Source organism: Ambystoma mexicanum, chromosome 13 (assembly GCF_040938575.1).
Source record: "Ambystoma mexicanum isolate Mex_15411 chromosome 13, UKY_AmexF1_1, whole genome shotgun sequence".
Lineage (NCBI taxonomy): Eukaryota > Metazoa > Chordata > Amphibia > Caudata > Ambystomatidae > Ambystoma > Ambystoma mexicanum.
Window position 1 is genome coordinate 699,387,037 of NC_090938.1, and position 16,400 is coordinate 699,403,436.

Sequence of the window (16,400 nt, forward strand, 5' to 3'; positions counted from 1 at the left end):
CACTTCCCCCCAAAAACTTTCAATCACTGGGCAGGACCAGAACATATGTGTCATATCAGCGTCGTCTTTATCACATTTTGGGCATGCTTGTCTTCCTGCATTTACAAACTTGGATATTCTCTGCGGGGTCATATAGGCTCTATGCGTTATGTATAACTGTATTTGTTGCAATCTGGCGTTTCTGGACACTTGTGGTATCCCATAGCACGCTCCCACATCCCATCGGTCATCTGTGCTCCCACCTCCGCTTCCCAGTCCAGCCTCAAATTCGTCAAATCCTTCCCCATCCGGGTCCTCACCATCTCATATAATCTAGAGATCTCGTGACCTCCTTCTGATGTGTCATATATTGTCCCCATAATGGCGTCTGGCTCCTCCGCCAGTACAGTCTCTGGCCAGGTTTTACGAATAATCTGGACTAGCCTAAGATACGTGACATATTGGCCTCTGTGCAAGCCTGCCTCTTCCCCCAGTTCTTCGAAATCCTTAATGGTCCCCTCTTGCCATACATCTCCCAATGTGACCAGCCTGACCGATTCCCAATAGGTCCTGATAATCATTCTTAGTTGGTTGTCTTCCCCTGCTAAGGCCACTAGCGGTACTTGTGGGGAATACGGGTACGGGTTCTCCATCAGTCGGCATACTCTACGCCACATCTTCCACCCAAGCAACATCCTACCCGGGCGTTCTTTCATTTCAGGTCTAGGCAACCAAATAATCTCTTAAGTAAAACGGAGTGCAGTCCTGTCCAAACAGCCTAAGTTCAGGAGTTACCTCATCAGAAAGCCATTTAGTTACATATTGCAACTGACCAGCCACATAATAGGCCTCATAGTTTGGCAGTTTAATGCCCCCTCTATCATAGAAGTTCTGCAGCTTCCATAGTGCCGCTCTATTTCGAGTGCCATGCCATAGGAAGTCTCTGCACATGCTATTCAGTTTGACAAAAAACTTTTTGGGTATCAAGTACTGTATATTACTGAAGAAATGTAATAGCCTGGACAGGACCACCATTTTGAGCATCGCCCCCCGTCCCATCATCGCCAGCGGCAACTTCTCCCAAAACTTCATACTTGTTCGGACCTTTCCCACAGCCACCTCGGTATTATGCAAGTATTCCTTCTCTACCGTGTGATACACCTCTATTCCGAGGTAGCGAAAGGAATCAACCGCCCATGGTACAGACAACATTGGCAACTGCTCCAGAGGGGTTCCTCTGTAGCTTCCCAATGGGAACATGCTCGATTTTTGGGGGTTCACAGCTATGCCGGACAGTTCTGCATACCTTTCCATAACCTCTAGAATATATTGAAGATTTTCTTCCGGATATTTCAGATATAGTAGCAAATCATCAGCATACAAGATTATTAGATGTTTCTCTCCCCCTACCTCAATACCTATCATGTCATATTGTTGAGGTACACTGCCAGGGGCTCCAGGGCTAGAATGTATAACATCGGGGACCAGGGGCACCTTTGTCTGGTGCCCCTGCTAAGTTGCCATCTCTCAGATATCACCGATCCTGTGCGCACCCTGGCCATTGGTTCACTATATAGCAATTTTGCCCACCTAACATAGCCCAGCCCCATCCCGTATTCCCTCAGGGCCTCCAACAACCATGGCCACCTCACTGAGTCAAAAGCTTTGACTGCGTCTAGGGACACAACCACCATTTCCCCCTCGCTCCTGTTCCCCTCTTCAATCACCCGGTGGAGTCGCCTATGGTTGTGGGTTATATTTCTGCTGGGGACATAACCTGTCTGGTCCGGGAGTGATCAGTTTGCTAATAACTCTACGCAGCCTATTGGCTAGGACCACCGTCAATATCTTGCTATCCTGGTTCAACATTGACAAAGGCCTATAGAAGCCGCAGCTATGCCCTGGCTTGTTGGGCTTAGGAAGCGGCACAATTAACGCTTCTCTAAGCGATTCCGGCAGCCGGCCCATCTCAAGACTCATTGAGCATCTCTAGCATAGGGGGGAGTACTTCCTCTCCAATTGTTTTATAAAACTCGCTAGGGAATCCGTCCGCGCCCGGGGTCTTACAGGTGGGCAGCTGCTTCACCACCTCATCCAATTCCTCTAAGGTAATCGGCGCGTCCAGATCCTCCCTTTCTTCAGGACTAATCTTAGGTAATTCCATGTCTTTTAGAGTTTCTCTTATCTCCTCTCGGTTGTCCCCTTTTCGATCCTCATACAATGTCCTATAATAGTCTAAGAATGCCTCGTTGACTCCCTAGTTATCATCCTAATCGGGGGCCTGCGGGTTTCGCTCTTGCATAACCACGCCAGCAAGCGGCCAGTTTTATCCCCACCTGCATGTTGCCTCTCAACATACTTCTTATAATTAAGGTTGCAGAGCCTTTCCCAAAGCTCTGCACACCGCTGCTGTAGTTCGAGTACAAGTTCCGCATCCCCTCCTGCCCTGTTGCTCACCTGTTCCAATTTCACTTCAGCTTTCTCTATTTCCGTTAGGACCCCACCCTGTGGGCCTTTTGATTTAGCAATAGCAGCACCCCGCAACACCACCTTAAAGGCTTCCCAGAGCGTGCACGCTGAGTCCACACTACCTGTGTTTTCCTCAAAGTACTGTGATCGCATCCCTGATATCTTCCCTGAAGACCGGGTCCCGGAGCGCCTCTGCCCGGAGGCGCCACGTCGGTATCCGCGCCCTGGGGCGCAGTGCTACCAGCTCAGAACCAGAGGCGAGTGGTCCGACAGGACCCTCGCTCTGTAGTCTATTTGGGTTGTCTCTATCACCACTTCCGGCTTGGCAAAAAAATAATCAAGTCTCGGATGCAGTTGTTGCAGGGCTGAGTAATGCGAGTACTGTGTTTCATTAGGGTGTTTCAGCCTCCAAACATCTGCCAGCCCGAAGTCGTCCAGTAATGTCTGCAATACCCTGGCTGCTGGGGTGGGCCTATCAATCTCATCATCGGATCTATCTGCCTTGGAGTTGAGCACGCAGTTGAAATCCCCTCCCCAAATAACCGCTCCTCCCATACACGCGCCCAGATGAGTACACAGGGTTCTAAAATATGCCGCAGTATTTTGGTTGGGGGCATACGTATTTATAATGCACACCTCTATTCTCCACCAAAGCCTTCAATATGACCAACCTCCCCTCCGTGTCCACCACTTCTTGTGTAAGTTGGAGCGGAACGTGCAGTGCTACCCAGATCAGCACTCCCCTAGCGTAGGTCGAATACGGAGAGCCTACTACAGTACCTTTCCACTTCTTCCCCACCAGTTCCAGTTTTTGCCGGGTCAGATGCGTTTCCTGCAACAGCGCAATATCAATCTTCTGTCTTCAAGTACGTCATCACTTTGTTTCTCTTTAAGTAACTGTTGAGTTCCCTGACATTCCATGTTACGATCTTAAGGTCCCCCATAGCTCATGAGTGTCCTCTTCCCTTCCGTGTAGCGAATCCCCTTCGCCCACGTGACACAGATACAGCTCTCCACCTTTACTTGTAGCCTCTTGTACAAGCTCAAACTACCCTTAACTATGTACACAACAACTTCCCAACTTTCCTCCCCACCCTTCCCCCACTCCACACACCCCAACTGTTGCCCAGCTCCGTTCACGGAACTCGGGCACCCACACATCTAGTCCTGAAAGCACCAAACAATGCCCAGAGCCCAGTAGGGTGAAGTCGCCCTAATGGCCACTTAACTAAAAATACTGTGGGGTAGAGAGATCCGCTCTGCAAGGCTCCCATTAATTACAGTGCTCATAACATTTAGTGTACAGTCTGACCTCCTTTGTTGAAGGTTGCAGAAATGACTATATTCAAGTCCCATGGGTCCGTGCCGCGCCATCTTGTGGCATCCTCCTCGTGCATTACTTATCTCTTCCATACTCTTTCTCCGTCCGAACTCCAGAGGACATCCCTGCGCACCGAGCCATCCCATAGCATCCTCCGGGGCCTCAAAAAACAAAGTTTTGTGTTTATGTATAACTTTCAGTTTTGCCGGATACAGCAACACGTATTTGTGGCCCGCCTCTGTCTCCGCTTTACCGTCCCAAAGTTCATGCGGCTATGCTGCACCGACAGGGTATAGTCCGGGTAAGCCGTGATGTTTGCCGCTCCTCGTATAATCGTTCCTCCCTTGCGGAAGTGTTCCAATATCCTCTCACGATCCCGGTAATTAAGAATTTTGGCTATTACCGGCCTAGGCGGGTTTTCTGGCGGCGGCCTCCTTGTTAGAGCCCTATGTGCCCGCTCTACCGCAAATCCTTGAGATAGGGCACCTCCGGGTATCTCTTGCAGTAGCATGGACTCAATGAACTCTGTGGGATTGTGGCCCTCCAGTCCCTCCGGCAGGCCCACGATGCGGATGTTTCGTCGGGCGCGTCCTTCCGCCTCCTCAGCTCTACTCTCCAAGTTGCCCACTCTCTGTGTCAGGGCATGCAATTCGGCCTTATGGGAGGCACAATCCGCGGTATTAGGGCTCACTTCCTTCTCAAGGGTCTCCGTACGCTCCGCCAAGGCCCTGATGTCCTGCCGGAGTAGATTAACTTCCTCCTGCACCTCTCCGACCTTAAGGTCCAGTGCCGTTTTCAGCTCAGTGACGGCTAGTTCGAGTTTGGCTTCCCAGGCCGCCTTTAAGTCTGCAATCGCAGCTAGGATTTCTTGGTTGGTGCCCGTTGCAGTCATGTTGCCTGCAGGCGACGTATCCTTGCTCTTGGTATTTTCTTGACCAGGGGACGACTTAGCGAAGTCGTCCAGGGTGGGCTGCTTCGCCTTCGGCCTCATCGTTCTATTAGACATGACCCAGAGGACCTGTATTCTGCACAAGTGACTAATGCGCACCCAGTACGCCTCTTTCGCTCTATCACCGTGCGGCCTGCTCCTTCCTTTGTTCCGGACATTGGTCGGCCATTTTGTGTCGTCTTTTGTCTCCGGCGCTCCTTGTCTTTTCTGCACAGAACTCTGCCGCCGTTCCTCCTACACCTTCCAAAAGTTCACCAAGCATGGACCACTCATTCACACACCGACATGCATATTTTCAGTAGTCATCGGCCCATCGTTGCGCACTTTTACGCCTGGATCATTTCAGGATCTCGGGAGCTCCTCCAGATCACGTTCTCCTACATGGCCCTCGTAGCCACGCCCAGGTGGGTCAAAGTTAATCACATACACAGATGTTCTTTCAGTTTCTTTGGCAAATGTTTATTTTAATGTAGTAGTGTTATTCTCGGGTGTATGAATCAATGGTGCTTCAAGATAAAATGATCGAAACAAGTTATTCACCTCGTTATCTTTACTCTATATGCCACATCACTGTGATAAAACTAATGTGCTATCTACTTGACTTGTGTTAACCCTCCTGAGAGAAAAGTAACTGAAGAAGGGGTAGGCTTAGAGGGTGTGTGGGCTTCGACCAAACAGGTGCTCAGCCTCGCTCCGGATCCTGTTGCTGCTATGGTAGATGCTCCAGACCCTTTCTTAAAAAGGAAAATGTTGAAGACCGAAGTACAGAAAGTAATGTGTGGATTATCTTGTCCTTCCCATTGTAGTAATGTTTTTTGGTTTCCTGGCAAGGTGTGGTGGATTTGCCCTTAGCAAGGAAGGGTCAGCCTGTTTGCTTAAATGGGTGTCTTCTGCATGGAGTATTCTTCTCGAAGCAGAGAAGGGTTCACTTGTCAGTGATGTGATAACATTCAGTCCTTACCTTAGAGCATTCTTTCTCCCTGGCATGGTGTGGTGGTTCTGTCTCTTGTACATGACCATTCATTCTGTACTGCTAATGTCTCATGTTTGTTCACATGGAGAGCTTCTGTCCAAGTGAACCGTTTTGAGTTCCTCGAAGATGAGGTTCACATCTACTTTGGCTTGTAATGAGTCTGTCTTTTTCTCTTCTAGGCCGAAGGGGCGTCAACGGAAGCTATGGAAAGATGAAGGGCGCTGGGAGCATGACAAGTTCCGCGAGGATGAGCAGGTCCCAAAGTCCAGGGATGAACTGATCACCATGTATGGTTATGATATTCGTTGCACTAGGAACCCAGATGACATCCGGCCACGGAGGATGCGCAAACCCAGGTAAGGGGGTGGTCACGGTAAACCAGATGCAAGGAGGGCAGACTAAAGTATGGTACCCTGGTTTGAGGTTATGGGGAGGTTTCAAGTTAAAGGCAAGGTGCTAACCTGGTTGCTGTATGCAGTCCAGATGATGGAAGGATAACCATTGTTTACAGCCAATTTATGACAAGGCAATGTTAACCCACCCAGTGGAAGGGTCAGTCACTCTACAGATTGTGGTCCAAGTGAGGAGGACTGGATTAACCTAGTAGGGGTGGTCCCTTTACTCAGCCCAGTTTTTGGCAGAACATTGAATTAAACCAGATGAGGGGCAGTCTCATCCCGTGTGAGCTGGAGAATTGGCTGCTGTGTACAGTGCATAGATGTGGAGTCATTGTTTGCAAACCGGGGGCTGAGGGGCGGGAAAGGGTAGTGTAGGTGTCTAGGTGTCATTGAAGGGCAGTTAATGTATGCAGCCCAAGTCAAGGGAACGGACGGGCACTTGTACACAGCTCAGGTGAGTCTGAGTGCAGGTCATTTTACAAAGCCTCAGTGAGTGAAGGGTAGAGCTAAAAGACATACTTTTAGAGTTTGCAGCCCTTTATTCTGTTGGTACTCCAATTTCATGTCAGCTTTCCCCTGTACTTGCAGGATGTTGCTCCAGTAGGGTTGGGATTGGAGCATTCCTTTCAGCAAAATTTAGTAACTAAGCTGCACCTTGTCGACCATTCCCCATGCTTCTTAGCACCCAATCACCAGTCCCTTTCTCTGTGTGGATGGATAAGTAGCACACTCCAGTCCAGCATGCAAAATCGATTTCCCATCCCCCCCCACCCTGGGCTGGGTGCTTTCCATCGTTTGCTGATTTGTGATTGCCCAGCCACCTATATGGCTGCTTTTGGGAGCCACAGCTGCTGCCACTCACCAGATCTCTTTCCAATGCTGAGCCCCCCATACCTTTTGGGTGCCTAGGGTCTGATGAGTATGGGTTCCTGTTTCTTTTGTGATTTTCTCCCTCTTTATAACTCTGGGATAGAAAAGTCAAGGTGTAAGCTAGTAATCGGCCCTCAAGTCACTTGCTTCTTCAATTCTAAACATACAGACAGCAAAAAAATGTCTTAATCTCCAAGAGCCAATTATCACTAGCCAATGACTAGTGACATTTTGTGCCCTGCTTCTAACTTGCAGATTGCTAGGCTGGGAAGAGGTTTTCCATTGTCTGGAATCGCAGTTCTAGAATCCAAGGTAGGGCAAGTCTTCTGTTTCATCAGGCACCCTGTACAAGTGACATGTCACCATCTCAGCATAGTGGGAGAGGCTCTATGAGTCTTAACTCTTGCGTGCATGCTATCGCTGGCAACTAGGGTGCTAGGACTCCTAGCAGGGCAGCCCCTGAGTTATCGCATAGTAATTCTTCTACCTCCAGTCTGGTCCAGCTACTCTAATGGATGGGTGCTCCTGCTGTGCTTGAGCACTTGAAGGGCCTTTGGGATGAGCTCCAGGACTATTCCTGAGGTGATTTCACCAGAAGACGATAGCCCTCTACATACACCAACCCTTGCAGTGAAACCTGTTTTGAAGCAATGTTGCACACAATTGAGGCCACCCATGTTCCGCCATTACATCTGTATGTTCACCAAATTGCACCGAAGTGCCCTCCCAGGAGGAACCTCCTGGCCAAACGTAACAATTTTTGTCTCGGAAAAACCTTGAGCCCACACATTGTGGAGTCTGTGTCCATATTGAAACCCTCAGAATTGGAGCTTTTGCAGGGGAGCGTTCACTGACCGAAATTGCAGCGTTCAATGTTCTGTGGAAAGGTTCTTTGGGATTCGTCCTCCCATTGAGGACGAGACTGTTTGTTTATTTTACTTGTATGGCGCGCCTGACCCCAGGGGTATCTGGGCGCTGGTAGGTAAGAATACGGTTACATGTTACAGATCATACATAGTATTACATGAGACACATGATACAGATTATAAAAAATGGAACATGATAATACATGAAATACAGTGAATACATAGAGTCCAGGCAGGGTGCAGTCATGAATGAGTGTGGGTGCATGGCTGAGAGGGGGTAAAGTAAGTTCTTATTTAGTAGCCAGTAGATAAAACTACTTGTGAATTTTTCAAATACTTGGATGGATTTGATATCCTGAGGGAATGAGTTCCAAAGTTGGGAGGCCGGGACCGGGAAACTGGAGCCGCCTGCTCTTTAGAGGTTATATCTGGGTACCACTAGGCAGGAGGAGTTGGTGGATCTTGCAGTACGGATGAAGGGTCTCGGAGTGAATTTGTCAGTGTTGGTGAGGCAGAGAGTTGAGGCCATTTATTTCTTGTATGGAGAGCCATTTACAAAGTTTTTTGGTTGCAGGGATATGTTCTCTTCTAGGTATGTTTAAAGCAGCTCTAAGCGCATTGTTGTGCAGTTGAAGTATGGACTTATTGGCGCATAGGTAGAGACTGTTACAATAATCCAGTTTGGACTGTATGAGTGCTCTGGCTAGTATGAGACAACAGTTAGGTGACAGTAGGCGCCTGCACGCCCTGATCAACTTGCCTGTATAGGTTGTGGCAGTCATATTTACATGTTTAGTTAATTTAGAGTTGGCGTCGAGGTAAAAACCAAGAATTTTTACGTCCTTGGCAATGGGTATGTTGCCATCTATGCTTATACTGGTGTAGTTAGGGCTAAGTTTCTGTAGGTTGTTAGGTGAGCCAACCAGGAGAATCTCAGTCTTAGCATCATTCAAGCATAAGCTGTGAAGGGCCATGTCTGAATGATGGTGTAGATTTCAAACAAACAAACATTGATCCGAGATACATCTGTGTCATAGATACCTGATAGAGGTAGGAGTATCTGGGTGTCATCCGCGTAATTAGTGTAGGTGACACCCAGAAGGTCCAATTTATCAAATAGGGGCTTTGTAAAGATATTATTCAAAGTAGGCCAGACACATGAACTTTGTGGCACGCTACATGTGATAGGTATGGGGTCAGCTGCTGCCAAAGGTGAGAAGACATGCATTGTCCTGTTAAGGAATTATTGAATCCATGTGATGGCGGAGCTCAAAAAGTGAGCTGCCGATGCGAGCTGGTCACAGTACCTTGTGGTCGACCAATCAAAGGCCGCCGACAAGTCTAGGAGAAGTAAGATTACCACTTTACCTTTTTGTCTTTTAGTTCGTCGATCTGGCTTTTGAGGTCAACAAGGGCAGTTTCCGTTCCATGTTGTGGTTTGAAGCCAGATTGCCGTGTTCCTAGTAATCTGTTTGTCTCGAGATAGTCTTGAATTTGCAAATATGCAACCCTGTCTAAAATGTTTAAAAGGAACTGTTGTGATCAGTCTAGAGTTTGTGGGTATGGTTGGGTCTAACGTTGCTTTCTTAAGTAATGGGAGCACCCATGATTCCTTCAGGTTACGTGGTACAGTGTTGCTGGAGAATGATGAATTAACTAGGTGATGAAAGGAGGCAGATCCCTGGCCGCGTCTTTTATGATCTGTGCTGGGCAACGGTCACCCTTGCAATTATAGGTTTTCAGTGAGGCTATAATTTTGTGTACATCTGGCACAGATATATTGGTGAATTTAAATCCTGAGTTTTGGTGCGGGGAGTCAGACGTAGTCGGACTAATAGGATTACAGGTGGTTAGTTGGAGGCGTTTGTCAGCTGTTTTGGTTTGAAGACCAGTGATTTGTTTTGGTGAGTGCATTTTGGATGCTGGGGCACCAAGGTTTATCCTTAAGGCAGGTGTCTGTGGGTGGGTTGGGGCTTTCCAGCTCTCTTAAAATGTTAAACAATTCTTTGGTGCTGGAGCCTGCTTGGTTTATTCTATCATTGAAGGTTTCTTTTTTGGTATGGATAATCTCGCTTTTGTAGGTGGCCATGATATTAGGTAAATTGGTTTTATTCTCTGACGTGGGGGTATTCTTCCAAAGTGTTTCAAGTTTCCTCTCTTCTGTACATAGTAATTTAAGTTCTGGGGTAAACCAGGAGTTCAGATGTGCTCTTGGTTTCCTACTACACAACTTTAGAGGGTCGATTGTGTCTATGGCTTTGGCCATAGATTTGTTCTAAGTGTCTACTAACAGATTTGTGTCATCAGTGTGAGGAAGAGCGTTAAGTATGGGGATTACAAGAGGTAGGATGGCCCGGCTGTGATATTGCATTTATTTCTTGAGGCATGGTGGTGCCACTAGGCTTTCTTTCTTCTGTAGATTGTTTAACTCAAAGGAGAGGAGATGGTGATCAGTCCATAGTAATGGTGACGACTCCTTTATTGTGATGTTGCAATTTAAGTCCACTACCCATTCGAGTGTCTTACCTTTCCTGTGGGTAGGTTGTGTAATTCTTTGTAGGAAACCATGTTCTTACAGGGCGTTGGCTAAAGATGTGGCAGGTAAGTCTTTGGGGTCGTTGTAGCTAAGGTTAAAATCACCTAGGATAATATTTTGTGCAATTTGGTGTTGTCAGCCGCTGTCCATCTGTTTTCACTGGATCCTTCCTTTCCTGCCACATACACATCGCCATTCTACTACGGGCCAGATTTTGTGTGGGTGCCTTCTGCGCTGTCCTCCCTGCATATTCTTAGTCCTTCTTCCAGGCATGGTGGCACTCCCCCAGATCAGGAGTTGTCATCTGTTGCCAAATAAATGCAGCTACCTTTTATAGAACTTCTGCTGCCTCCACTAACTCATCCCCCCCTAGCCAATGAAGCCTACACGACTCTCCCATGGGAGATACAAATGCAGCAAAAGAAGAGAATGAGACCACTTTGGGCAAGATCTTCTATAACCATATAATGTGCATCATGGAGTTTGTTGGCCTCTAGATCCTTGCACCAGCACCTGATGAGACAGGAGGTAAGCTTCTGTATCTTGGTAAGACCCCCAAAGATGGGGGGGGGGGAACCATTCAAACCGGATTGGGTGTTTTGGAAGTTAGGAGAACATGGGGGCAAAGGAAACTCCATTCCTCTGACAGGCAAGTTCCTGGAAGCAAAATATAGGCTATTGTATGAGGAACTGTGCCTAGGTTCACGTCGTCCTCTACAGTCAACCATGGTATCTACAGCAATGGTGCAAGCAAAGTAGTCCTCAATTTACTCCTCACTGTTGCCTCCAGAGTTCTTGGAGAAAGCACTCCATGCTATTAGAGCGTTTATTTAAAATTCTTCCTCCATCTTGGGCAGAACTATTTTAGAGGTCTTTGTTGGGTACGGTTTTCTAAAGTCCAACTGGGACCACATTAACAATCCCTCTGCCAGACATTAGTCCTGGTTACGAGAGACGTACCCAGAGTCTTTAGCTCACTATGTTTCACAGAGAATAAATATCCAAAACATATCAGTCTTTGTCCTGCCCTGGGGCAGTCCAGCACCGAAATGCTAGGCAATTCTCCTCTGAACAAGAGTACCAACATCAACCCCAGACACGTGTTTCGGTCTGGTTGGACCTCATCAGTAGGGTGGAGCTGTGCCTTTCTTAAGAATACTGAGCAAGGGGACTACTACACACAACTCTGATTACAGCTATAGGAAACCCAACCTTTGGTATAACCTTGTACTACAAAGTTTTGGTAGCGTGTTGAGCAGCCAGACTTATCTCAAGAGGGGTCAATGTGAACTGTAGTGGAGTTGCAGAGAGATTTACAGTTGCAGGTATTCAAATAAACTCTTACACTCAAGGTTTCTTGCATAAACAATTGTTAATTTATCAGTCAGTTAGAATAAGCCTTCTTCAGAAGGGAGCAATATAATAGTAACACACAAATACACTTCCATACTCTACACTCTTAGTTCCTAAATCATAAAAGACACTTTTGGGATGGCCCACAGACACAACCGACTCCCACAGGTGACTTCAATAACTAGGGTGCTGTGGACATTAATATTTTACTGTTGGCGTTTAGAATACTCTTAAGTTGGTAAAAGGCAAAGGTTATTAGAACAACAAGAGACCACAAACATTCTTAAGCAGTCAATTACTTTTAGATTTTCCTAGAAGAGTCATTCAGTTCAATAGGCTAAGCCAAAATCAATGGGCAAAATTCTTGTATAGGAAGTAAATGGATAAGTCTTTGCACAAGTTCCCAGGAGTCTTTGATGAAAAGAAGAATGAAATGTAGGGGCACACGCTGATTAGACCTGTGAGTTGCAAGCACTCTACAGTAAGGGGTAAGTTCTCTCAGACATTTTACAGTACCTTAGAAATGAAGAAAAGATGCAGCTGATGACTTCTGTTCCTGTGCAGTTCTGCAGGTCTCACTGTTCCTGGTCCTCAGTCGTGGGGACAAGTGGGAGGACATTGAGGGACTCCTGCAATCCACTGGGATGGTCAAAACGTGCAACTGGAAAACTTCACTTTCAGTGGCTGTTCAGTGTTTCAGCTCCTCGCGTCTACCGCAAATAGCAACACCACAGTTCCTGGCTGTCGAAATGGACCTCCCTTGCTTCTGGGGGTCCTGCACTCTGTGGGTTCAATCTCGGTCACTCCTGCTTCATGGGAGTCCAGAGGATCTTCCTGAAGCTCTAGGCCAGCTTAAAAGCAATACACACAATCTGGTGTTCCTCTCCCTGGCTATACGGTTTCCAGCAGCAACTCTGTGGAAAATCAACCAGCTCTGAGATGGATGACCAGGTGGCTTACTTTGGAGTTGATTGGTCCTACCAACTCAAGGGGAGAAGTTGTCCATGCAGGGGCTTCTCGGTTGATGCGAACTTGGCATTTGGACACTGCAAAAGGGCTTCACCGGGCAAACCAACGGTCAAGGAGTTGCAGCAGGTGTCCTCTTCAAGTTCTTCAGTTCTTTCGTCCAGTGGTCGACACTGCCTTCCAAGCCAAAAGACTCGGCTTTTATTCAGTTCTCTCCCATTCATTCCAGCCTAGCTGTCAGTCACCCAGCAGGGTGACTGTCCTTGCCGGACAGTTAGCTGGCCAATTGCAGAGTGCATTTGGGTCTCCTAGCAGACTAAGCACAGGGAGTTTCGGGCCCCTCCCTCACTTCCTCCTACCCCAGACACCCTGGAGCCAGAGGCGGGCTTCACTTGTGAATCCCACCAAAGGCAAAATGAACAGAGACCAAACCTGGTTTGGCGCGCAGAGCAAATCTCAAGGAGGACCTTTCCACAAAGAAATGGTGAAAAAAAGACCGGGGGCCATTTTGACAAAGATGGCCCCCATGGGTGCTTTACTGTAGCTTAGAACGCAGCTCGCGGTAAAGGCACACCATGGTAGTTCAAACGAAGCCACTGCCACCAGCCATTCAGTGTTAAAAGGGTAACATAAAAATGTTTACATGAGAAGCTAGACAAGGGGGATACTAAGTAACCCCTCCAGCACTATATTGTAAGATAGGGTGTGCTGGGTCTAGAAAGTTACAATGGTAAGTAAAGTCAATTTCACTTTACTGCTCTTGAAAACAGTTTATCCAAGAGAAGGTATTTAAACCTTTGGGAAATCTGAAAAACTTCCCTGTGCCACTGCACTGAAGGTGCTGTGTGATAGTGTAAAAGATGATGCCTGTGGAGTTTGTCAGACTCCACAACCAAAAGAAACAGTGTTCAAAATCACAATAAAATATGAGTGAGTGGGGAAAAAGGGTCACACACTCTCCAGGTTAAAATAAAATCAAGTCCTCAAAATCCAGCAAAGTTGCTGGGGGTCTCTAAGGTGGAGGGAATTGGCACATTTCTGAAAATTCTCCCTAAGAGTCGGCAGGAATGGATTCAACTCACTTCAGCATCTTTGTGGTTTTGGCACTTTTTTCTCAGTGCCAAGAAGAAACAAATATTGCTGGTTGGATTTTCTTTGATAACTCGGTCCTGAACTCTAGTGAGAGGACTTCTGGTGAAGGATTCCTGACTCTGGAGGCCCACACGGATGCCTGCAAAGTTTCAGCTGGCTTTGATCTTCGGAAGACGATGTACTTGATAATGGTCCAGATACCCAGGGTATTGGTGTTATGTGGCCCTGGAAAGCAGGACATGGGGGTGGTGGGCTGCAATGAAGCTGGTCTTGAGGCTAGGTGGTCCCAACAGTCTGAGGGAGGATGTCGTCCTTGGCGGGTCTTCCCTGTTGATTTGAAAACTGGGTAAGTACAGCTGCAGGGCTTCATCAGTGCTTCTTGCATTCCTGGAAGGTGCTGCTGGAGTCTCTGCTAGTCTTGCTTCAGATTCCTTGTTCCTGTGGTCGGCTCTCTGTGGTCTCAAAATCCTTGCCTTTTATGCTGCAACCCATTCATTCACACTCGTAGAACTGTAAATCACCTGGGGTTTGGCTGTCCTCCAGGACAGCCAGCCGCCCAGTTGGAGCTTGTTTCAGACAGGCATACCTACAGACAAAGGACAGTGAAGTTTCAGGCTCCTCCCTCACTTCCTTCCTTCCCAGACACTATGCAGTCTGGGCAGGCTTCAGGGCTGAAGCCTGCCAAAGGCAAAAGTCACACAGGACTCAAATCTAGTCTAATGGATAGAAGAAAAGCCCAGATGGAACTTAAGAAAAATGGCGAAAAAAGAAGGTACATGGGGAGTGGGGGGGGGCGGGAGGGGAGAGGTTACAATGTAACCCCCCAGCACCCTACATAGCGTGGTGTGCGCTGGACCCACAAAAGAGAAAAGGTAAGATGACTTATCTTACTATTCTTGGCAACTGTCGTTCTCAAAAGAAAATGTATTTAAACACCAAGAGAAGTCCAAGGGACTCCCCAGTGACACTGCACAGAGGGTGCTGGGTGCTACCAAGCAAAAAACAGATGCCTGTAATAATCATGGGGAGATAACAGACTCCCTAAAACCATAAGAATAAAAATCCCAGTCAGAGAAAAAGGAGTGTGGTAAAATGTCCACTCACTCAGGAGATTAAAATCAAAACGTCCAGAGAAAGTGCTGGGGGTCTCTCAGGTTAAAGGGAGTTAGCACAGAAACTGAAAATTCTCCCTAACAGTCTTCGTGTGACTTTTGGTGAAGTCCTGCCTGCTGTGTATCTGAAGGGTTGCCACCACATTAGTCTTGTTGCTCACAATCGTAGCTGCTTCGAAGCAGTCTGGCTTTGACTTTGTGTATGGTAGGGAGAGTTTGGGGGTAGGATTATTTAAACATTTAAATAATGGGTTAAACTGTCGCTTTTTTCTGAACACTTTTTTGAAAAATTGGGTAAAAAGCCACAGCTTGCAAGCAGTGTTGTAGAGTAACTCATGAAAGAAATCCATTAGATGCAAGTCCCCAATAGTGCGCAGGAGAATTATTTTCAATGCATGTTCATGGTGCCTTTTCCTGCAATTCATGCCAAAATAAAAACTATTTTCATGCTTGCTGTGCCCATACACTTCCATGATGGCTGCACCAATATCTGACCGCATTCCCAAATGAGAACATAGCCCTGTTGGCATAGTGCATTTATTTATTTCATATACTCGTAGCATACTCTTTGTATATATAATAGATTACAACAGCACATAGAATAAAAAAAATCACCATCCCGTTTACATCAAGGTAATTCAACAGTCTATTATAATAGGAAAGCAAAGGGCAACTGAATACAATTAAAATCAATAAGATAAAAGGTTGAAGAAGTCATCACATTTCCAATAAAACGTCACAAGATAAAATATCAGATTATGATCGGTACCTTCTAAAAACTGGGACCAGAGATGACCTATCAAACCAATTAAACAGGTTGTTATATGATTTCAGATAACTAACCCTCAGTTCACAAAGACTCTCACATTTAGTTAACAAATGTTCAGGGTTTCAATCTCTCCCGTACCGCATAGACGACATACATGGTCCAACTGTGCTATACCATATAGTGCGGCTTTGGTTGCCAGCGCTACACTGACCTTGAATTTCAGGAGCAAATATTGTTTATTCTCCAGCATTGGGTCTAGCATGGATTCACATGCTCATGAATATTCCCTGTCAGGCTGGGACTCCTCGGTAAAGAAAAAAATCAGTTTCAGTTTCACTTCTGAACTATCTTTCTCCTAACAACCAATCGCTGGTCTCTGGGGTCATACTGTCCCCAGCCAATGACTGCCCTCTACCCAAGACCCTCCTATGGCAGCCATAGTCAGATGTTTATCGCACGTTCAAGCGTTGGGAGTCCTCGTGCAATAGCTCTCGAGCTTTTACAGCGTTTTGCGTTTTTTATTTTTATTTAAAGTTTTGGCCTTTTTTTGTTCATTTGAGCCTCAAGCTCCAGCGATCCATCTTCCGATTAACGGGGACCCGTTTTCAGATTCTTCAGCGCCCCTCAGTGGCGATTTTTTGTCGAATATCTTCTTGGAGGATTCCAGAAGCTTCTTCAAGGCTTACCCCACGTGGATCTAGCAGAGGGGAAGAAGGATTCTGCGCCTCCCCACATGGGGATATCTCA

The 16,400-nt window shown here is 46.9% G+C and overlaps 1 protein-coding gene across 1 annotated transcript in view; it reads left to right on the top strand.

Annotated features, from left to right (window-relative positions):
- Nucleotides 1-16,400, top strand: part of CASC3 (CASC3 exon junction complex subunit) — a 446,580-nt gene that overhangs the window by 198,233 nt on the left and 231,947 nt on the right. Inside the window, exon 6 of the mRNA XM_069634785.1 lies at nucleotides 5,871-6,047. Coding sequence (XP_069490886.1) covers nucleotides 5,871-6,047 — 177 coding nt within the window. The remainder of the gene's footprint in view (nucleotides 1-5,870; nucleotides 6,048-16,400) is intronic.